The following is a 25181-nucleotide window of genomic DNA, read 5'->3' on the forward strand; positions in this document are numbered from 1 at the left end:
ATTTCGGTGACCATATTATTAGCAGAATTTGTATTAAAAGTTTTTGTAAATATGTGATAGGGATATCACCTATTCGTAATAACATAAGAAATAGTATAATAATATCTGACTGTTCAGGAACAGACAAACCATATGAGCCTCGCTCTGCAAAAAGGGGCTTTAATGCATATTCGTAGTGTTTTTCCAGATTAGCCTGTGCAGGCTGCACAGGCTAATCTGGAAAAACACTACGAATATGCATTAAAGACGACACTTTCCCCTCCAACTGGATTTTCATCAAGAACAGTCTTCCTTTGAACGAAAAATTCAATAAAAGCGGAAACTGCCGTCCCTGATTAGCCTGTGCAGACTTCACAGGCTAATCTGGGATGTCACTTTATGCACATGCATTAAACCCCCTTTTCACAGAGTGTGTCCCATATATATCTTACAGAATAGATTTTCTTTTCATGGATGCATAATGAATACATAGATGAATTTGAGGAATACTAGTTAACACAACAGTGGCTAAAAGGATGTTCTTATTTCATGACATATTGCAATGGCAGCAAAAGAACAGCAAAAGTAGTTGCTAACAATATATCAGTTGACAATTATGTGCAGAAAATTATAATCTGCTTGCATACATAGAAACAACTTCATATTATATACAGTGGCGGAGCCAAGATCTAACTTAAGTTGAGGCAGTCAAAAGAGCCAGTATACATGCTCCCATATTAGAGTTTTTTTTCGACATGACATTTGAATGTATCAGGAGTTTTAAATCATGTTATATCATAAACTGACTAAACTTTAATAGTACCTTAGAAAGCCTCAAATTAGCTGGATATTGAACCCCTCAATAGTTTATATATTTAGTCTGAACATCTCAGACAAGGAAACTACCATTCATACCTCAGTGTTGATACAATGCTAATATCCAATGATAATTTTTGTTTAATATATTTATATCACATTTCAAACTTAGAAATTTTATTTAACATAGCCAGTTTTCACAGAATACAGTTAAAATGTATTAACTTTGATAAATTTTGTAGTTAAAATAATTACAATTTGATAAAGTTAATATATAAAGATTCATTGTAAGCCATTCAATGTATGCAAGCAGATTTTGTTATATTTGAGGACAAGAAAATGGTTTCCAGAAAAGCCAGAAAGCTTTAAGTCAAGGCCAACATTGAAAAAAAAGTTTTACCAGCTATTCCGTTAATGCACTTCCAGGCGTAATTATGCCCAAAAACTAAGTCAATCGTAGACTTTTACAAATGACTTACATATATTTTCGAAGGAAAAGTATTCATATGTTATAATCACATATCTTTACCAAACTGTGTATTCAACTTTTTTCAACACTGCCTCTGTTAGTCCAACCCACAACAAAACAGCAATCATGGGCCTGAAGCGCTCGCCTGAGATAACCAATTACCACTTAGATACATATTTAACTATTTACCACTTAGATACGTATTTAACCCTTTTTCACTTAGATACATATTTAACCCTTTACCACTTAGATACATATTTAACCCTTCACCACTTAGATACATATTTAACCCTTTACCACTTAGATACATATTTAACTATTTACCACTTAGATACGTATTTAACCCTTTACCACTTAGATACATATTTAACCATTTAGCACTTAGATACGTATTTAACCCTATACCACTTAGATACATATTTAACCCTTTACCACTTAGATACATATTTAATTCTTTACCACTTAGATATGTATTTCACCCTTTACCACATAGATATGTATTTAACCCTTCACCACTTAGGTACGTATTTAACCCTATACCACTTAGATACGTATTTAACCCTTTACCACTTAGATACGTATTTAACCCTTTACCACTTAGATACATATTTAACCCTTTACCACTTAAATACATATTTAACACTTTACCACTTAGATACGTATTTAACACTTTACCACTTAGATATGTATGTCACCCTTTACCACTTAGATACATATTTCACCCTTTTACCACTTAGATATGTATTTCACCTTTACCTCTTAGATATGTATTTTTACGTATTTGTTGTCCCTTAGAAAGTTAAAGACCTTTCTTACTAAATTCAAGTTTTAAAGGCTTCATTTCCAACCCTTAATAAACTGATGAGCAGTGAACAGCATAAAACCGCAGGCTGTTCTGGTTTTATGCTGGTTGCAAAAACCATTTTCACTTTGCTTCTTATGGGGAAAAGGGTTAAGACCACAGACAAAGGGTGATCACAATAGCTCACCTGAAGTGCTCAGGTGGGATAAATATAAAAGCGGAACACAACATCAACTTACTTCTGTATTTGAGATCTGGTTTGGCTTGTAAAAACAAACATACATTATATATGTGTACAGGGTTAGAGGACACAATTTAACATAATAATAACACGCAGAGCCTGTAAAAGACCACCATTCACACTTTCCACAAATACATAACATAGCAAAGGCATGTTTTTCTCCTGGTTTAAACAAAATAAACTATTACAATTGCATGAAAATTGCAACTTTTAAGAATTAAAGCTTAGTTAACCACTGTCCAACCCTATCAATAAAATTTAAGATGCTTTGTGAAAGGTAACCAATAGTTTACCACTGTCCAACCCTATCAATAAAACCTAAGATGCTATGTGAAGGGTAACCAATAGTTTACCACTGTCCAACCCTATCGATAAAACCTAAGATGCTTTGTGAAGGGTAACCAATAGTTTACCACTGTCCAACCCTATCAATACAACCTAAGATGCTATGTGAAGGGTAACCAATAGTTAACCACTGTCCAACCCTATCAATAAAACCTAAGATGCTCTGTGAAGGGTAACCAATAGTTTACCACTGTCCAACCCTATCAATAAAACCTAAGATGCTTTGTGAAGGGTAACCAATAGTTTACCACTGTCCAACCCTATCAATAAAACCTAAGATGCTCTGTGAAGGGTAACCAATAGTTTACCAATGTTCAACCCTATCAATAAAACCTAAGATGCTATGTGAAGGGTAACCAATAGTTTACCACTGTCCAACCCTATCAATAAAACCTAAGATGCTCTGTGAAGGGTAACCAATAGTTAACCACTGTCCAACCCTATCAATAAAACCTAAGATGCTCTGTGAAGGGTAACCAATAGTTTACCACTGTCCAACCCTATCAATACAACCTAAGATGCTTTGTGAAGGGTAACCAATAGTTTACCACTGTCCAACCCTATCAATACAACCTAAGATGCTCTGTGAAGGGTAACAAATAGTGTACCACTGTCCAACCCTATCAATAAAACATAAGATGCTTTGTGAAGGGTAACCAATAGTTTACCACTGTCCAACCCTATCAATACAACCTAAGATGCTATGTGAAGGGTAACCAATAGTTTACCACTGTCCAACCCTATCAATAAAACCTAAGATGCTTTGTGAAGGGTAACCAATAGTTTACCACTGTCCAACCCTATCAATACAACCTAAGATGCTATGTGAAGGGTAACCAATAGTTTACCACTGTCCAACCCTATCAATAAAACCTAAGATGCTTTGTGAAGGGTAACCAATAGTTTACCACTGTCCAACCCTATCAATACAACCTAAGATGCTATGTGAAGGGTAACCAATAGTTTACCACTGTCCAACCCTATCAATACAATCTAAGATGCTATGTGAAGGGTAACCAATAGTTTACCACTGTCCAACCCTATCAATACAACCTAAGATGCTGTGAAGGGTAACCAATAGTTTACCACTCTCCAACCCTATCAATACAACCTAAGATGCTATGTGAAGGGTAAACAATAGTTTACCACTGTCCAACCCTATCAATAAAACCTAAGATGCTTTGTGAAGGGTAACCAATAGTTTACCACTGTCCAACCCTATCAATACAACCTAAGATGCTATGTGAAGGGTAACCCATAGTTTACCACTGTCCAACCCTATCAATACAACCTAAGATGCTGTGAAGGGTAACCAATAGTTTACCACTGTCCTACCCTATTAATACAACCTAAGATGCTTTGTGAAGGGTAACCAATAGTTTACCACTGTCCTACCCTATTAATACAACCTAAGATGCTGTGAAGGGTAACCAATATCTATATGAGCTGCGCTCTGTGTACAGGGGATTAATGCATGTGCCTAAAGTGTGCTGACTGCACAGGCTAATCTGGGACGACACTTCACACACATGGAATAAACCCCCTTTTCACAGAGCATGGCTATATTAGCAGGCTATTTACATGACAGATTTAGTGATATTTTGATTATCAATATAAAGAAGTTACATGAATGACATAGTAAGTAGACCCACACATTCTAGAATACATTTATACAACAAAGAGATTATGACATAGAAGGAAGTTACTAGAAGAAAGCTTTATTTTGTTATTTTATACTTTATAATGACTATATTTCAAATTTATTTTTCAATGTTTATCAACATTAATATGGGAAAACCTAGCTTAATGCATGAACAGTCCGCACAGGTTTATCAGGGACAACACTTTCTGCTTAAACTGGAGACTTCCTTTAAACAGAAAATTCCATACAAGCAGAAAGTGTTGTCTGTGTAGCCTGTAAAGACTGCACAAGCTTATGCGGGACCACACTTTACACACATGCATTAAGCCAGTTCTCCTTAAGAGGCTGGAATATAAACAAACAGTGTACATCTAAGTGTCTACCTCAAAGAAGTTATATAACAACCAGCTTGGCAATGCCTGCATATTTACCCAGACTGTCCTGAGTCAGGCACCTTCATGAAGTCGTTGTTTCGCATCTCAACTGCATTGTGAATCTTCTTCGCCATCACATGGGCACCCTGCCTTGGGAGCGATGGAGCCTTTTCCACGCTGTGCTGTTTGGATATTTTTCGGGCGCTAGGTGGGGCTAGAGATTGATTGGAAACAAACCCTTGCTTTTCACATTTCATAATGAGATGCAATATTTGTGTAGAATAGCATCAATAAAACAACTAAAAATCCAAAGATAAAATTGCGCGGTTGTCTGACTAGAATGTGAATTTCTCCGATAAATCTGTTGTTTTACTTAGGTATGATTCTGTAAGTGATACAAATTATCAGATAAACAATAATAATTAAATGTTTTTCCTTTTGTGATGTTTTTCAAAGTTGCTAATAATTATATTGAGAAGTTACAAATAATTGCATATGTAAGCACCAATCTTGTAATAATACTTAAACATGCCCTTACCTGTTGTTGGTATGGAAGGTGCTGGGAATGAGGGGGCAGGTCGGGACGGCGCTATCCGGGACGGGCGTCTGTTGCCAGGGCCGCCATTACTGACCATCGGGGCTGATCTTCTAGGTCCTGGGAATCACAGACAACAACAAACTGGTAACCTTGGTAACATTTATAGTCAAATTCTCACAGAGAGTCATCCAGCAATATTGAAGTTCAACAAGAAAATGAATTCTAAAGCATTAGAGCTGCATTCTGAAAAAACTGGGCTAAATGCATGTGCGTAAAGTGTCATCCCAGATTAGCCTGTGCAGTCCACACAGGCTAATCAGGGACGACACTTTCTGCTTTAATGACATTTTTCGTATAAATGAAGTAGGCGGAAAGTGTTGTCCCTGATTAGCATAGGCAAATCTGGGACAACTCTTTACGCACATGCGTTATGCCCAGTTTTCTCAAAACACGACCCATTATATTCCGGTATCCTGAAACAAAGCAAACAAATCTCTCATCATCCGTAACAAAAGCATTTTGTTCACAAAATATTGGCATAATAATTTCAATACATAAACTAGTGATAACTATAATTCTACAAATAACAATTGAGACAATAAACTTAAGCAGCTACTTCACAAGTATATAAGTTAGACAACTTGGTTTAGTTTCTGTTTTGCAAAGAAAAAAATCTTCCATTTGAGACAAGAATTTACAAAACATCACAAAAACTGAATGCTTCTGTTTAGTGTGTGATATAAAAGATGGGATGTCATGTCTGCATGTCAAATTAAGACGAACAATTTAAACCAAACATTTATAACCATTTCCCAAGCTTATTAGCTAATGGTGAATACACAGAGAGATACAATTTTCAAATTAAAATTAAATCAAGAAATATTAAAAGCTTACTGGAATCCTTGGGCAATCCAGACCCTATGGACACTGTGAGGGTCTTGCCGGACACCTTGAACACGGCCACATCTCCCTGACCTCTCACGAACTTAATCATCCTTGACCCACCACCTCCCCAGCCCTCCTTCTTCACACCAAAATCAATACTGCAACAAAATGGCAAGTTATTAACCCTTTACCACTGAGTATTTTGACGCATTTGTAGTCCTTTAGAAAGTTAAATTCAATTAAAGGCCTTTCTTACTAGATTTAAGTTTTAAAGGCTTCATTTCCAACCCTTAGATATGATGAGCAGCAAACAGCAAAAAACCTGAACAGACTACGAGTTACTCGCAGGCTATTCTGGTTGTATGCTGTTTGCACATAGCCATTTTCACTTTGCTTCTGAGTGGGAAATGGTTAAAACACATCTTTGTGCAGTTAAAGTTCAAAACAAATTTTTAATTCAGACATCTGAACACATATCAAATCAAATGTGACATCCTACTACCTGTCAGAAAATATCAATCGGAGTTCCTTCCCAGTTTTGTCCTTGTAACGTTTTGTTAACAAGGACAGGAACTCTGTCTTGAAGATTGATTCTAGCACGCTAGCATAGTCGTTCTGTATATTCATAACAAATAGGTCATCTTGCATAGTACTGAAAGGAAGTGAATGTATTATTAATACTTCCATGCAACACAGTTATGATGTTTTTGTACTAGATCTTGACCAGATTAGATTCTTTTGTAAAATCGCAAGTAAAATAATTAAACAATTGGGGAACAATCAGTTGAATATGGAAAGAAATTTACAAAACCTTTAATAATTTCATTTTACTTGTTTCTTGTAGAAGATTGCTAAATAATGACATTTTGTATGATGATGTAAATGCAGAATAAGCCGTATGAACTTAAGTTTGTTAAAAAAAGTTTGGTAGACTGCAACTGGTATGAAGTTAAACCATGGGTGTCTGTATTTGCTGTTTTATCAATACTTTCTATCTAGTTTGAAATCCATAGCAAAAATGGGTGGTAAAAAATGGTAAAGTATCTGATACAAAATATTGAATATTTCTTAAAACTGTCCACTGCTTAACTATTAAACATTGGAGCAGCCCTTGTGTTGTGTTACCTACACGCAATAGACTGAACACCCCTGGGTTGTGTTTCCTTAATGCAATAGACTGAACACCCCTGGGTTGTGTTCCCTTAATGCAATAGACTGAACAGCCGCTGGGTTGTGTTACCTAAATGCAATAGACTGAACACCCCTGAGTTGTGTTACCAACATGCAATAGACTGAACACCCCTGGATTGTGTTACCTTCATGCAATAGACTGAACACCTCTGGATTGTGTTACCTTCATGCAATAGACTAAACACCCCTGGGTTGTATTACCTTCATGCAATAGACTGAAAACCCTGGGTTGTGTTACTTTCATGAAATAGACTGAACACCTCTGGGTTGTGTTACCTACATGCAATAGACTGAACACCCCTGGGTTGTGTAAGCTTCATGCAATAGACTGAGCACCCCTGGTTTGTGTTACCTATATGCAATATACTGAACACCCCTGGGTTGTGTTACCTAAATGCAATAGACTGAAAAACCCTGGGTTGTGTTACTTTCATGAAATAGATTGAACAGCCACTGGGTTGTATTACCTAAATGCAATAGACTGAACAGCTACTGGGTTGTGTAACCTAAATTCTATAAACTGAACAGTGGCCGTGTTGTGTTACCTAAATGCAATAGACTGAACAGCCACTGGGTTGTGTTACCTTCATGCAATAGACTGAACAACCCTGGGTTGTGTTTCTTTCATGCAATAGACTGAACAGCCACTGGGTTGTGTTACCTAAATGCAATAGACTGAACAGCAACTGGGTTGTGTAACCTAAATGCAATACACTGAACAGGGGCTGTGTTCTGTTATCTATATGACTTAACAAACCTGGGTTGTGTTACTTTCATGCAATAGAATTAACAGCCCCTGGGATGTGTCATCTACATGCAATAGACTGAACGGGTGTTGTGTTACCTAAATGTAATAGACTGAACAGCTGCTTGGTTGTGTTACCTAATTGCAATATACTTTACGGCCTCTGTGTTGTGTTACCTTCATGCAATAGACTGAACAGCCACTGGGTTGTGTTACCTTAAAGAAATAGACTGAACAGCCCCATGGGTTGTGTTACCTTAAAAGGGCCTTTTCACATTTAGGTAAATTGACAAAATTGAAAAAAGTTGTTTCAGATTCGCAAATTTTCGTTTTAGTTATGATATTTGAGAGGAAACAGTAATACTGAACATTTACCATGCTCTAAAATAACCATTATATGCATTTTGTGACGATTTAAAAACCCGAAAATAATCAAGCGTTGCAACGCTAAAGGAATTAATAATTTGGAGAGTTCTGTTGTTGTCGTTATATTCTGTGAAACTACCAGGATTGCTTATATAAAATATAAAATACATCTGTCATTGTTTCCGCAAGGATGGCTGAGTGGTCAAAGTGGGTACTACTTTTACTTCAGGACTCCAGGGGTCAGTGGTTCGAGCCCTGCTGAGGCTTACCTTTTTTTTCCTTTTTTAATTTTATTTTTGATTTTTTACTTGAGCTTTTTATATCTAATGTTTACATTTATCAATATAATGCATATAATGACAAACTTCAAAACATGCCAAAATCTGTGAAAAGGCCCTTTTAATGCAATAGACTGAACAGCTGCTGGGTTGTGTTACCTAATTGCAATATACTGAACAGCCTCTGTGTTGTGTTACCTTCATGCAATAGACTGAACAGCCACTGGTTTGTGTTACCTTAAAGCAATAGACTGAACAGCCCAATGGGTTGTATTACCTAAATGCAATAGACTAAACAGCTGCTGGGTTGTGTTACCTAATTGCAATATACTGAATGGCCCCTGTGTTGTGTTACCTTCATGAAATATACTTGACAGCTCGTGTGTTGTGTTACCTAAATGCAATAGACTGAACAACCCCTGTGTTGTGTTACCTAAATGCAATAGACTGAACAGCTGCTGGGTTGTGCTACCTAATTGCAATATATTGAGTGGTCCCTGTGTTGTGTTACCTTCAGGCAATATACTTGACAGCTCGTGTGTTGTGTTACCTTCATGCAATACACTGAACAGCCCCTGGGTTGTGTTACCTTCATGCAATAGACTTGACAGCCTGTGGGTTGTGTTACCTTCATGCAATAGACTTGACAGCCTGTGGGTTGTGTTACCTAAATGCAATAGACTGAACAGCCACTGGGTTTTGTTACCTTCATGCAAAAGACTGAACAGCCCGTTTGATTTGTTACTTAAATGCAAAAGACCGAATAGCCATTGGGTTTGTTACCTAAATGCAATAGACTAAAGAGCCCCCGGGTTGTGTAACCTTAATGCAATTGACTGAACAGCCCATGTGTTGTGTTCCCTAAATGCACTAGACTTAACTGCCCCTGGAATGTGTTACGTAAAGGCAATAGACTAAACAGCCCTTTGGTTTGTTACCTAAATTTAACAGACTGAACAGCCCCTGGATTTTGTTACCCAAATGAAATAGACTGGAAAGCCCCTTTGTTTTTTTACCTAAATGCAATAGACTGGACAGCTGCTTGGTTAGGTTACCCAAATGAAATAGACTGGAAAGCCCCTTTGTTTTGTTACCTAAATGCAATAGACTGGACAGCTGCTTGGTTAGGTTACCCAAATGAAATAGACTGAAAAGCCCCTTTGTTTTGTTACCTAAATGCAATAGACTGGACAGCTGCTTGGTTAGGTTACCCAAATGAAATAGACTGAAAAGCCCCTTTGTTTTGTTACCTAAATGCAATAGACTGGACAGCTGCTGGGTTAGGTTACCTAAATGAAATAGACTGAACAGCCCTTGGGTTTGTTACCTTAATGCAATAGACTGAACAGACCCTTAGCGTTGTTACCTGGATGCAATAGACTGTATAGCCCATGGAATGTGTTACCTAAATCAATCGACTGAACAGCTGCTGTGTTAACTAATTGCAATATACTTAACAGTCCCTGCGTTGTGTTACCTTCATGCAATAGACTATACCGCCCCTGGGTTGTGTTACCTTCAAGAAATGGACTTGACAGCCTGTGGGTTGTGTTACCTAAATGCAATAGACTGAGCAGCCCCTGGGTTTTGTAACCTTCATGCAATAGACTAAAAAGCCCATTTGGTTTGTTACCTAAATGCAATAGACCAAATAGTCACTGGGTTTTGTAACATAAATGCAAATGACTGAACAGCCAATTTGGTTCTTACCTAAATGCAAAAGACTGAAAAGCCAGTGGGTTGTGTTACCTACATGCAATAGACTGAACAGCCACTGGGTTGTGTTACCTTAATGAAATAGACTGAACAGCCACTGGGTTGTGTTACCTTAATGAAATAGACTGAACAGCCCCTGTGTTGTGTTACCTAAATGCTATTGACTGGACCTGCTCCAGGGGCAGCTGTCTCTTCACAACTTCCACCAGTTGACCCTTCTGTGGACCCTTTTTGATCTGAAAACAGCACAGAACTATTGTTGACAATACCGCTAGCGATGCTGAAGCCATTATGGTGTCTGCATTGAAAACAGGAGATCCTACAGATCATTCCTATCAATTCTTTGACACCACTCAAATAGACAGGGTCAAAATTTTGCTAAATTTTAATAACAGACAAGTTCACACAGTCTTGAAGTTGGGTAATTACAAAGTAAGGCTTTTATGAAACTGTACTAAAATAAATCAAAGTAAACACGACATGAGCTGACGAGCTTAGTCTCTTGAAAGCTACATCTCAAAATCACAAGTATGACAATTTTTATGGAAAAAGGTTAACATTTAAATATGAAATGATTGGTTAAAACTTCATGTGAGTCTTGGTAGGGGAAAACTGGGCTAAATGCATGAGGATAAAGTGTGGTCCCAGATTAGCCTGTGCAGTCCACTTCTATTGCATTTGTTTTACATATCAAGGAAGTTTCTTCTTAGAAAAAAGTTTAGGCAGAAAGTGTCGTCCCTGATTACCCTGTGTGGAAAGCACAAGCTAATCTGGGACGACACTTTGTACATACGCATCAAACCAGCTAGTACCAAAGTGCATATCACTTAAAACCTGGTGATTTTAAGACAAGTCATCAAAATGTACCTTTTCTCTGCCAATTAGGTAAATATTCTGTGTAGTAAGCAGGAGATCTCGTTTGGTGGCCTGGAACAAAAAAATAACCCTAAGTAAAAGAAGTAACCTGAAGTAAAAAAAAGTCACCCAAAGTAAAAGTAACATCTTTTTATAATTAATGAAAGTCATGTTTTGAGATTGAAACAGTCTTACTCTGGAAGGGGCTATATTATGTAGAAACCTGCTAATTTTTTTAGACAGAACTCTCTAATGATAAATTATATCTTAAATTAATTTCATAAACAACTAACAAAGTATATAAAAATTAATATGATTTTGAATTATTATAAAGAGTTATATTAAATTAGTTTTTCCCACCTCATGCAGCGGACTTTTCATATGAATTTCATTTTTCCCCAAATGACCAGGAAAAGACCTGATGCATCTATATTGTGTCAATATTTGTTGATAAAAAAATTCCAATTTGGTCTATTTTATTGATAAACAAGAGGGCCATGATGGCCCTGAATCGCTCACCTGACTAACCAAATACAATCCCAACCCAGATTGCATCAAGATAAACATTCTGACCCAATTTCATAAAGATTGGATGAAAACTGTGACCTCTACTGTCTATGCAAGGTTTTTCTATTATTTGACCTAGTGACCTAGTTTTTGACCCCAAGTGACCCAAATACAATCCCAACCCAGATTTCATCAAGATAAACATTCTGATCAAATTGTATAAAGATTGGATGAAAACTGTGACCTCCATTGTCTACACAAGGTTTTTCTATTATTTGACCTAGTGACCTCGTTTTTGACCCCAGATGACCCAAATACAATCCCAACCCAGATTTCATCAAGATAAACATTCTGACCAAATTTCATAAAGATTGGATAAAAACTGTGACCTCTAATGTCTTTACAAGTTTTTTTTATTATTTGACCTAATGACCTAGTTTTTGATCTAGTGACGTAGTTTTTGACCTAGTGACCTAGTTTTTGACCCCAGATGACCCAAATACAATCCCAAACTAGATTTCATCAAAATAAACATTCTGACCAAATTTCATAAAGGTTGGATGAAAACTGTGACCTCTACTGTCTACACAAACAAATTGTTGACGGTTTTTCTATTATTTTACCTAGTGACCTAGTTTTTGACCCCAGATGACCCAAATACAATCCCAACCCAGATTTCATCAAGACAAACATTCTGACCAAATTTCATAAAGATTGGATGAAAACTGCGACCTCTATTGTCTACACAAGGTTTTTTGTATTATTTGACCTAGCTTTTGACCTAGTGTTTGACCCCAGATGACCCAAATACATTCCCAACCCAGATTTCATTAAGATAAACATTCTGACCAAATTTCATAAAGATTGGATGAAAACTGTGACCTCTACTGTCTACACAAACAAATTGTTGACGGACGCACTCACACACAACGGACGCTGGACATCACACGGTCACATAAGCTCACCATGTCACTTTGTGACAGGTGAGCTAAAAATGCTCAAATTTGCCATTTTATCGATTAAAAAATCCCAATTAGACTCAAAATGGCTAGATGGGTAGGAAAACTGAGACTGCGCATGAAGGCTGAACTGTCTGAAACTAATGTTGACAAAATCATTGATATATATTTAAGAGTGATTTTTAATTTTCTCCTTTTCCTAAAAAACGGCGGGGTTTTTCCCTTTGGCCGGGCCCCGCCACCATTTCCCTATTTGTGAAAAAAAAACACTGAAGCTAAAATAAATAGATTTAAACCAATTTAAACCAACAAGTCTGACACATTAAAATCCTTTCACAGTCATACACAATATTTACTGTATTTTTTTTATAACTATCAAATGTGGATAAAATAGGTAGCTCTAGTGTTATTTTACTTACAGATTAGATCATAAATATATTATTAAATTTCCTATAAAAAAATGTCATCACACAATAAGCCTGAATAGCCATTTAAATTATTTCCATCTTGTTAAGCAAGGTAATGTTGCCAAAAAGTTTTTCATTGCAATTATTTTTTATTGATTTTTTTTCTTTCTGAATTTAAAAATAGAAATGTGTCAAAGACACCGATGCCCCCACAAAACATGTTGTAATCCACTATATTCGTGCTCTTTGAAAAAGGGGTATAATGCATTTGCATAAAGTGTCGTCTCAGATTAGCCTGTGCAGTCTGCACAGGCTAATCAGGGATGACACTGTCCGCCTAAACTGGATTTTTGCTAAGAAAATACTTTCTTCCCTGATTAGCCTGTGCAGACTCCATAAGTTAATCTGGGATGACACTTAATATAAACGCATTAGGCCCCATTTTCCCAAAGCAAGAACATTACATCCAACAAAACTCATTCAAAACCAACCAAATTATCCCCTACCTTAAACCGTCTGTCATACTTGTTGACGGTGTCTGCAAACTCTATTCTCTCCCTCTTTCCCACGAGAGCTCGCAATGCTGGATTCTCGTCCATGCCTATGTAGTCGCCCACAAAATTGCGGTTGATACTATATCGCTTTCTCTCTTTGCGGTTCAGCAGAATATCCGAGGCTGAAACAAGTCAAAATCATAATGAACACCTTGAATCGCTCAAATAAGCATTCTGCACCTATGTAGTCCCTTAGTCCGCACAGGCTAATCAAGGACAACACTTTCCGCCTAAACTGGATTTTTGCTAAGAAGAGACTTTCTTTAAGAAAAATATTATAGAAGCTGAAAAAATTGTCCCTGATTAGCTTGTGCAGTCTGCACAGGCTAATCTGGGACAGCACTTTACGCACATGAATTAAACCCCCTTTTCACAGAGTGCTGCTCATATATAACATTTAATAAATCCCATCAGTGCTTTGATACCCTAAGAATGATTACCCTTTACCAATTAGATACGTATTTTGACGCATCTGTAGTCCCTTAGAAAGTGACATTATATTAAAGACTTTTCTTACTAGATTCAAGTTTTAAACAAGACTATTGCCAAGCAAAATGGTCCCCTACTAGTGAAACTCCACCATTTTCAGCAATATTTCTAGTCTATTTGTTTCCATAGCAACCCGAATTCTTGATGTAGGAACAAAATGAAAAATGTAGTGCATAATCTCCATGTTGCCATCTGTCCATGTTTCAAGTTTCATGAAAAAATATGTAAAACTTATAAAGTTATCGCAGAATCCACCATTTTCAGCAATATTTCTAGTCTATTTGTTGCCATAGCAACCATAATTCTTGACGTAGGAACAAAATGAAATGACGTGCATAATCTCCATATTGCCATCTGTCAATGTTTCAAGTTTCATGAAAAAATATGAAGACTGACAGACAGAGGGCAAACCATAATTCCCCTCCAGTTTCATCGGTAGGGGACAATAACTGATAACTGAACTACAATACAGGCATACCTCATTAGATATATTACCTTCTTCCTTCTGTTTGAAGTACTGTTGCCGAGCATGATACTTCCTCCATGATTTCTGGATAACTCGAGCATAGCTGTCAAATTTTCGCTCCCTCATTTCTTCTAGCAAGAACAGCTGATGTGAAAATAAAAACAATGGCATTATAAGGCTGCAAGTCCAAAGGTTGTAAATTGTAAAAATAACTTTTTTGCAATTTTAATGTCAGAAAATATCAACACATAGCATAATAACATCAAAACAACAGTTGGCATAGAGAATTCAGTTTTTGAAGTACAAAAATTCATATGAGCATATGCGTAAAAAGTAAAATAAGCTACATTAACCCTTTACCACTTCAATACGTATTTTGACGCATTTGCAGTCCCTTAGAAAGTAAAATTTAAGAAAAGACCTTTATTACTTAATTCAACTTTCAAAGGCTTTATTTCCAACCCATAATTCTGATGAGAAGCAAACAAAATAAAACCTGAACAGACTGGGAGTTACTCGCAGGCTGTTCTGGCTTTACGCTGTTTGTTCACAATGCCTCTGAGTGGGAAAGGGTTAAGCATTCTATGAGCAAATAATTACTTACCGACTCTGGGTTCTTAATGAAGACTTTAGTTTTGCCGAGCTGGTACTGATCCTTATCCATGTTGACAGAGTTCATGAGGTGGTGTATACCTCGAGTTATGTCCCCTGTCCACTGGGGCCACGTCTCCGGGGTCAAAATGGCGTATCTGGGAAAGTGTGAGAACAGCGGTAACAATAGGTGCACACCAGCTCGCGAATTAAGAACTTTATTTTATTTAATGATCATTTTAACATTTATAATGAAAACGCCTTTTCCTTTTACGTATTTGTGAAATTACAAATAAGATAGACACCTACTGACACGTTTGTTAGATTTTCTGCCATTTCAACTAATGCAATGGTATTACCTCCGCATAAATTTGGGGAATTCTCTCCTGAATGCAAATCCAGCACGTCTGACTCGAATGTTCTCCTTCAAACCCAGGTACTCAACTTGATGTTTCACCCTGGAAACAACACAAGCGCCTCCATATGAGCCTCTCTGTATGAAAATTGGGCTAAATCCATGCGCCTACAGTGTCATCCCAGATTAGCTTGTGCAGTCCGCATAGGTTAATCATAGATAATACTTTCCCCTTGAATGGTATATTTCATTCAAAATAGTATTTTGTATAGCAAAAATCCAGGTTGAAGGTTTTGTCCCTGATTAGCCAGTGCAAACTACACAGGCTAATCTGGAACAAAAGTGTATGACATGCATAAAGCCAAACTTTCCTGAAGAAAGGCAAGTATGTTTTCATCTTCTCATCATTTGAAATACAATTTCTATTGAGATATCTTCAAACAGAAGTTAGTTTGTAATTTCTGCTACACCTAATGTTAACACAGATATGGGTAATTTACAGGCAACCATAATGATCGAAATTAACAATACACTTGTCTGCCATTCTTTATTTTCATGTCACTTTTGTAGATGCTTCATTTTTCTATGGATTTTGAATAATTTTTTATTAACACTCTAAATTTTCCAACATTTAAAAAAAGGTCTGTAGAAACATATCCCACAATTCAAGTGGTTTATGTATAGCATGCACTACGGACTTAATTGAAAGGAAGTTTGATGTGTCCTGCCATGAAGTTAAAGTCCTGCAATTTTCATGTAATTACCCACTTTTTACTAAAACAAATTATGGCATGCAATTGCATGTGCAAATCACTGTAAAAAAAATAAATATCTCTACTGAAATCTGTGTAGTAAGACATTTGTTAGTGAGTAATATTTAAATGCTCATAGTTGTACTTATTCATTGACAAGATGCAATTAAGTACAAGTGTTTTATGCAATCTACTTAGGTTGCCATTTTTTAAATGTACATTCCATTCATTTGATTACAAAATTAACTATAGATTTGGAATAAAACAAGAGCTGTCTCCATTGGAATACAAATGCTTTTTTCAAAATTTTGAAACCTAAACACAGAGTTCAAAGTTAAAGGTAAAGGTCAAATGGGTCAAAATTTTGATGCACATGGAAACGTCTTGTCTATATACACATGCATACCAAATATGAAGGTTACATCTGAAGCGACATAGAAGTTATGAGCATTTTTCAAAACCTAAACGCAAAAGTGTGATGGAAAGACAGACCAACAGACGGATAGTGCGATCTCTTTATGCCCTCCTTCGGGGCAATAAAAAACATATCATTGACAATGTTGAGAATGCTCTCAATTTCAAACATATTATAATCTTCAAATATTGATCATTGAAAATTGTTGTTACATTTGAGCTGTGATGTCCACTATTATGATGTAAAAAACTACCAGCAACATTAAGGTAAAATGCTTGATGGCTAGAAATATCATCAGCCATATTGTTTCTTTACACTTTACCACTTAGAAACATATTTTACCGAATTAGTAGTCTCTTAGAAAAATATATTTAATTAAAGACCTTTCCTACTAGATTCACTTTTTAAAGGCTTCACCTCCAAACCTTAGATACTGATGAGCAGCAAACATCATAAAACCAGAACAGACAGTGAGTTACTTACAGGCTGTTCTGGTTGTGTGCTGTTTGCACATAGCCATTTTCACTTTGCTAATAAGTGGGTAAAGGTTTAAAGCAAAAAGGGCTCATAAGACTTATTAGCAGAAGTGCAGATACACAATGTTGACTTTCAAAGGTAAGTTATCTGGTAAAAGCCATAAAGGCTTATCATAATACTTTGGCAATATGCTGATAGGACCTTTTGGCTTTCAATTGACATCTATGAAGGCTTAATGGATCTTAAAATGATAAAGGAGCCTCATTCTATGAACACTGAACTTTATACATGTGCAAAAAGTGTCATCCCAGATTTGCATGTGAAATTAGCGCAGGCTAATCTGGGAATACACTTTCTGCCTAGCCCTTTGCATGCTGGGAAATTTGTCGTCTGCTAAAATGCTGTCTGCTGAATTTCTAAAATAAGCATTTTCTTCGATTTTGTTTCAATGAATACTATCAGAAAAGCAAACAGTTTGGATCCTGATGAGACGCCACATTCTGTGGTGTCTCATCTGGATCCAAACTGTTTGCAAAGGCCTTCAAAATTCGGTTCCAGCACTGAAAGAGCTAGACTGGATTTGAATTTAGAGATGACACTTCCTTTAAATAAAAAATTCCATAAAAGCAAAAAGTGTAGTCCCTGATTAGCCTGTGTGGACTGCAGAGGCTAATCTTGGACAAGACTTAAAACTCATACATTAAGTTAAGTTTTCCTAAAACAAGGTTAATAGAAACCCGCCTACAGTTCCCAGCATATACCTGCTGTCCTCAAAGTCCTTGGGTCGTTTGGTCTCGTTAGGTTTGATACATCGGATATAGTGTGGTGTGCACTGCATCAGAGTGTCCACCAGCTTGTTGGCTTGAGACTGCAAATATACACATGTACAATTAAAATACAGTGAGTGAGAACACAAGGCTTGAGACTGTAAATATACACATGTACAATCAAAATACAGTGAGTGAGAACACAAGGCTTGAGACTGCAAATATACACATGTACAATCAAAATACAGTGAGTGAGAACACAGGGTTGTATGCATAACAGAGCAGCTTGTGCTGCATATATACCATAGGGTCCTGCTTCCAAGTATTGAGTTTCATAAACCATATCTTAAGTACTTTTTAAGTTATGGCTGTTCCAGAATAAATGAAAGCAAATGTAGTCCATTATTCTTAAAAGAATATTCAAAGAGTGTTGAGAAAACAGGCCCAAACCTAATAGAGACAAAATTACTCAAACCTTTAGCAAAAATCTGTATGAATTGCATACAGTGGTCATGTCCTTCCTCTGATTTAACCTAAATTCCATTTGCACCATAGGAACGGCTACTGTATGGAACCAATTTAACACATGATCCCAATTTTTTCTCATTCTGTAAAACAAAAGATAATCTACTAAATTATCCTCAGGGATAATTAGGGAATAATTAATCCTCAGAAGAAATCTGTACAGACAAATGAGCCTTGCTCAAACAGGGCTTGATGCATGTACAAAAAGTGTTGTCTCAAATAAGCCTGTGAAGTCAGCGCAGGCTAATCAGGGAGGACATTTTTGGCTTTAATGGTATTTTAAAATTAAAGGAAGTCTCTTCCAAAACAAAATCCAGGTTAAGCCAATTGTGTCGTCCATAATTAACATGTGCGGATTGCACAGGCTTATCTGAGAAAATAATTAACCCACACGAATTAACCCCTATTGGAGTGCAGCTCAAGTATAACATAATGATGCTTGGACGTGACTTTGAACACTTAACCTTGATTTTTGTTGAAGCTGTTGTCGGACGGCTTTTGGTCATGGCATCTACACTGTCTGGGAAGAGCTTGACTATAAAGTCACTGAAAAATATTCAATAAAACCCAATATTAAAAGTTCTTTTAACCCTTTCCCACTCAGAAGCAAAGTGAAAATGGTTATGAGCAAACAGCATAAAACCAGAACAGCCTGAGAGTAACTCGCAGTCTGTTCAGGTTTTATGCTGTTTGCTGTTCATCAGTACCAAAGGGTTAGAAATGAAGCCTGTAAAACTTGAATTTAGGACAAAGGTCTTACATTAAATTTAATTTTCTCAGGGACTACAAAAGAGTACAAATACGATTCTAAGTTGTAAATGGTTAAATACGTACTTAAGTTGTAAATGGTTAAATAAAACTTGTTAAAAGATGCATGACTATTACCTTACATGCTATATTAAATACCTCATGACATAGCAAATAATAGACTTATTATTCCACATAGAGCCAAAGATGAAAGTCAAATATTGAATAACATTGAGCTGAATAAACACAACAGATTTGTGGTATATCATAATTAACATCAAAATCAAAAGACAATATATAAAAAGATGTCGTAAAGCAACCAATTCATCTCACAATTTTACTTTATGTAATCAGTTTTGTTCATGACTTCAATTGCACAGGAGAAAACACACAGTATCTTCTTCACGTTTCTGTACAAGCTAAAACTGTTTCAAGGTCAGGCATACATGGGCCTCGTTCTGAGAAAACTGGGCCTGTGTGTGCACATAGTGTCATCCATGGTTAGCCTGCGCAGTCTGCATAGGCTAATCATGGACAACACTTTCTGCCTAGACTGGATTTTTGTTTAGAAACAACGTTCTTTACACACACAAATCCTAAACACCTGAAAGTGATGTCCCTAATAAGCCAGTGCAGACTGCGCAGGCTAATCTGGGACCACACTTTGAGTACATGGCACATGCATCAAGCCCCCTTTTCTCAGAATGTGGTTCACTATTTCAGATCAATATGGAACTGACTGTCCCTTTTAAGTCAACTACATTAACATGATATCATTTTATCAGTCTTGATTTGTACCCATAAGTGGCAGTTTTGATAGAAATCATAACAACGATGTCAGTTTTTAAAGGTCATTTTATCTCCTTTTCACAATTTTCCTGTTCAAGCTTAGCCAATCAAAACACTTTGACAAAACTAAATGCGCTAGTCCATATAATTAAATGTAATCTACTGATGTATATCAACCTCATATTTATAGGATGATAAATGCACATGTTCATGACAGTAAATGAACAACTAAAACAAACACAGCCGTCAAAAAAAATTGCGAACCATGAATCAGTGGACCAGGGATAGATTGAAAGAGCTGTAAGCAACAAAACTTTTGTAACTGTCCTTACTGTACCTAGTCATTCAAAAATTATACTGTGATAATATTAATAGTGGTGATAGTTTCAAACAAAAATTTGTATTTTACTGCTTGAACTTTGAGGAGAAACTCATCAGATCTAGTTAATATTTAAAAATAGTTAGGACAAGGATATATTCACCAAAGATTATCAAATTTTTTATGAGCTGTGCTCTGTGAAAAGGGGGTTTAATGCATGTGTGTAAAGTGTCGTCTCAGATTAGCCTGTCAGACTTTCTAGAAACGAAAAGTATCATTAAACCCCCTTTTCACAGAGCATTGTGCTCATATGCATGTTAGCCAATATACAATAGTTATCATTTACCAATGATCAAATATTGAAACAACCAGACCCTGTCTACTTACTGAGCATCTTTTTTTTTTAATGAACTTAATGCAAGCACCTAAAGTGTTGTCCTAGATTAGCCGGTGAAGTCTGCACAGGCTTTTCAGAGACCAAACTCTCCGCTTTGATAGTATTGATTGTTTAAAGGAAGCCTATTCTAAGTGAAAACCCAGTTTAAGCAGAAAGTAGCATCCCTGATTAGCATGTGCAGTATGTACTTTATGCACATAAATTAAGTTCGTTCATCAAAGACTTTGACTCCGGCAAAGACTCACTTATCGCTGGACTGCATGAGCTGTATCAGATCAATAAAGAGGACGTCCCTGTTGCGCTCACAGAACCCTTCCACGAAGTACTCCACCTTGCCTGCGTAATGGTGGATGACAAAGCCGATATTGGTACCATTGTAATGTTCATTGCTGCCCACTGCGGCATTCAGTTTCTGGGAGCAAGAAAAAAACAACATCTGATATAAGGATTTAACAATATAAAACGGGAAAGTGGTGTCTCTGATTAGCCTGTGCAAACTGTTGTAGTGCTAATGGCTGCCCAACGAAGCATTAGGTTTTATACATTAAACCCTATAAAAGTTGAAAGTGTTTGCACAGGCTCATCTGGGACAACTCCTAACGTAAATTCATAAAGAATATTTTCCAAGGCAAACCTCTCGCCATGACTCCAATAAAAACCCTCTAAAATTGAGTGTGTGTGTGGTGGGGGGTGGATAAAAAAAACTACATCTGGGATCTACATTAAGTGCTGTTTTCCAACAAACCACATACATCATATATTTTTTTTAATATCACATTAGTTTGTTCACTCATTATACACACTTTATAGTGGAAATTAATATACAGCATTGTTTACATAAAGATTGTTATAGTTATATTGAGACTGTTTTTCTTCAAGGACTACCCTTGGCAGAAAAACTGTGCATGTCTAACATCATCTGCGATGGATACATCAGGCATTAGATTACCCAAATCCTGGGTAAATATATAATTAATGGAGCCTGGTTTTAGGAAAACTGGGCTGAATGCATGTGTGTTAAGTTCCATCCCAGATAAGCCTGCGCAGTCCACACATGCTGAACAGGGATGACACTTTCCACATAAACATTTTTGTTAAAAATACTTCCTTCAAATGAAAAATTCCAGTGGAAAGAGTCGTCCCCATTCAGCCTGCGCCGACTGACTGCACAGGCTATTCTAGGATGAAACTTTACACACATGAATTAAGACCAGTTTTCCAAGAACGAGGAGTAATGAAATGTTTTTCTTAACCCTTTCAGTGCGGGAACCGAATTTTAAAGGCCTTTGCAAACAGTTTGGATCCAGATGAGACGCCACAAAACGTGGCGTCTCATCTGGATCCAAACTGTTTGCTATTCTGATAGTATTCTTTGAAAAAAAATTGAAGAAAATGCTAATTTTAGAAATTCTGCAGACGACATTTTAGCAGACGACAAATTTCCCAGCATGCAAAGGGTTATGAAGCTTGAAAGGAACATCCCCTTTTCTGACCTGTGAGAGAGTTTGGTCTGCCCCTTCAGACACTGCATGCATCGTTGCACACACGTCGTCAAGGACGCACATGACCCCGATAGGCTTCTTACTCTCTATGAGGTCACACACTATCTTGTTGTTGAAGTAGTCGATTGGTGTCCACTTGATACCCTCTTGCACATACTCTTCCTGGAATCCATGGAGACCACAGAGATTGAAGAATTTAAACAGACAAGTATGTTTCTATAGACAGATTGATGGGCAGACTAAAGTCCATGATCATTCCAATATACCTACCCCTTTATCGCAGTAAAGTGGTATTACTATTATTGTGATAAAATTATTTAAAATTGATAATGCACAAAATAAACACAGTTTGTATACTTCAAACACAGGAAATAATCTAACACTTTACTTATTCTATAAGCTCACAAGAGTCACCCAAGCATGTTTGAACTCTTTCAGTGCTCAAACCGAATTCTGAAGGCCTTTGCAAACAGTTTGGATCCAGATGAGATCCAAAACAGGATCCAAACTGTTTGCTATTTCTATATTATTTTTTGATAAAAATGATTGAAAATGCTATTTTTAGAAATTCAGCAGACGACATTTTAGCAGATGACAAATTTCCCAGCATGCAAAGGGTTTAGTTGAGTGTTACCTGTTCTGCCTTGAGAGTGAGCTCAATGAATATCTGCTGTAACTTCTCGTTGACATAGTTGATACAGAACTGCTCAAACCCATTTTTCTGGAAAATCTCAAAGCCGTAAATGTCCAAAATACCGATGTTGATTTCTTCTTTCTCCTTCCTAATGGCTTTATTCACCAACTAAAACAAAGGGAAAATTAATTTAATACCGGAACATGCATCTGTATAACAGCTTTGTGTCATGCCACTTAAGAACTTAACTTAAAACGCACTAAGTGACCCCGTAACCTAGTTTTTGACCTGGCATGACCCATATTCAAACTTGACCTAGACATCATCTAGGTTACAACATCTGACCAAGTTTGGTGAAGATCGGAGGAAAACAACTAGAATTAGAGTGCGGACACTTAATATGGACTGACTAACAGACAGACAGAAGACTGACAGACAGACAGACAAGCTCACTCCTATATACCCCCCCTAACTCTTGTTTGTGGGGGTATAATTATAATCGATGAGAGATGAAACAAGTAATGCAGACGATTTACTTACATGCAAACGCAGGTAATTGTTAACAGAAATTCACATTAATTTCAGCCCAGTTTAAAAAAAGTCCAAGGGAAACTCGCTTTTTGCATGACTGTGTATAACTCAATAAAGCATGGCTTTGTATTATATTACATTTAATCCAAATTTAAATTCACTCATTCATTGGTTGTTTTAATTAAATCTGAACATTGACTCATGAAACCTCTGTCCCATACTGCACTGTACACTTTACACTTCTAAAAAATGGCGTATGTTTGTGCTTATGAAATTATTAAACATATGTTTATGAAATTATTAAATCCAGTCTATACTGGGGGACATATTGTATTTGCCCTGTCTGTTTGTTGGTTTGTTTGTTGGTTGGTTTGTTTGCGTCAAACTTTAACATTTGCCAAACACTTCTTAATTTATGTTTTAATTATATTGGATTATGAATATAAATTCATGTTAGAAAAGCACTATTTATACAGTTCTCGACATGGTACGGTTTATATGCATGTATTGGCAAATAACAACACAACATGGCAGTAAATGAGCTCAGAACTTCTAACACGGATCCGTTTATAACCCTGTCATATGGCTTAGACCCGTTGTCAGTGTTACATTGGAGTCACTGTGTACATATGATGAATTTCCCAGTACTTAAAGATCCACATTACCACCAAATCTTAAAACCAAGTTCAACAACTCTTACCTCCACTAGAAAATCAAACATGCGAGAGTAGAGGGCCTTCGAAAGAGCGTCACGCGTGAACTCTGCCTGCTCCACATTGAGTGTGACCTCGATACTTTCTGACTTGCCGCCCCACTTGCTGTCCATTTTACGACTTGTAATCTTGGACTGCAGAAGGTCTTGCCGTATTCCAAACAGGTAAGCTGGGTATTCTAGAACTGTGGTGGAAAAAAAATTGTCATCATAATAATTATCAATATCATGATCATGATTATTGGCAGCAAAATCCTCCTCCTCCTCCTCCTCCTCCTCCTCCTCCTCATCATCATCATCATCATCATCATCATCATCATCATCATCACCGTCATCATCAGCAGCAGCAGCAACAGCAGCAGTATAAGCATCATTATCATCATCATTAATTGACAAAAATCACATTTATCATAAAGAGTTATTATTACATGTTCCATGTCCTCACTACATTCATGTATGAATTTCATGGTATTTGGTTATTTATATATAGTGCTGGTCTTAGTAAAATGTATCAACAAACAAAATAATGGACAGAAATTTACGCTAGTGATGATAAAATGACCACATCGCTGGAAACTTGGACCAAGATTAGGTGAAAAAGGAATTCGAAAAGATATCTAAAACGGTAAATTTGCATTTTTTAAATATGAAAGTCAAATAACTGAGAAGTTTCAGAGTAAACTTGGCTTGTTATTGAACTGTGCCTCAAGACACTAAATGCTCATTTTTATTTTTTTAGTGACAATATTCCATGTTAATTTGCCACAACTATATCTGAACATTTACAAGCAAACGTGAGATTGGCTTCGGGCAGCATCAAAAGCATGATGTAGTTCTTATGAGCTGCCTGAAGCCAATCCCGCATTTGCTCGGCAATATTCGCATAGCGTGGCAGACAATTATCATACATCTATGCTACCAGACCACATCTAGTTTTGAAATTTCAGCTTTTGCTTTAAGGAACACTCATTTTTGTAGGTTCACTCTATTTTACGAAATATTTAACAAAATATTCGCTGATTTGAGTATTTATGTGGCTTTAAA

The 25181-nt window shown here is 36.7% G+C and overlaps 1 protein-coding gene across 4 annotated transcripts in view; it reads right to left on the bottom strand.

Moving 5' to 3' along the window:
- The window catches only part of LOC127875897 (unconventional myosin-Ie-like), a 69997-nt gene that overhangs the window by 9963 nt on the left and 34853 nt on the right, over positions 1-25181 (bottom strand). For 3 of the 4 annotated variants that reach the window (XM_052420641.1, XM_052420642.1, XM_052420644.1), the window contains 17 exons: positions 24126-24322; positions 22895-23062; positions 22252-22422; positions 21004-21170; positions 18971-19052; positions 17976-18082; positions 15575-15673; positions 15229-15373; positions 14654-14768; positions 13622-13791; positions 11255-11314; positions 10538-10623; positions 6594-6743; positions 6101-6249; positions 5207-5323; positions 4726-4882; positions 2306-2329 (listed from right to left, as the gene is read on the bottom strand). In XM_052420641.1, coding sequence (XP_052276601.1) covers positions 2306-2329; positions 4726-4882; positions 5207-5323; positions 6101-6249; positions 6594-6743; positions 10538-10623; positions 11255-11314; positions 13622-13791; positions 14654-14768; positions 15229-15373; positions 15575-15673; positions 17976-18082; positions 18971-19052; positions 21004-21170; positions 22252-22422; positions 22895-23062; positions 24126-24322 — 2164 coding nt within the window. The remainder of the gene's footprint in view (positions 1-2305; positions 2330-4725; positions 4883-5206; positions 5324-6100; positions 6250-6593; positions 6744-10537; positions 10624-11254; positions 11315-13621; positions 13792-14653; positions 14769-15228; positions 15374-15574; positions 15674-17975; positions 18083-18970; positions 19053-21003; positions 21171-22251; positions 22423-22894; positions 23063-24125; positions 24323-25181) is intronic. The other variant, XM_052420643.1, reaches the window with a different exon arrangement.

This window comes from Dreissena polymorpha, chromosome 4 (genome assembly GCF_020536995.1).
Source record: "Dreissena polymorpha isolate Duluth1 chromosome 4, UMN_Dpol_1.0, whole genome shotgun sequence".
In the NCBI taxonomy this organism is placed as follows: Eukaryota; Metazoa; Mollusca; class Bivalvia; order Myida; family Dreissenidae; genus Dreissena; species Dreissena polymorpha.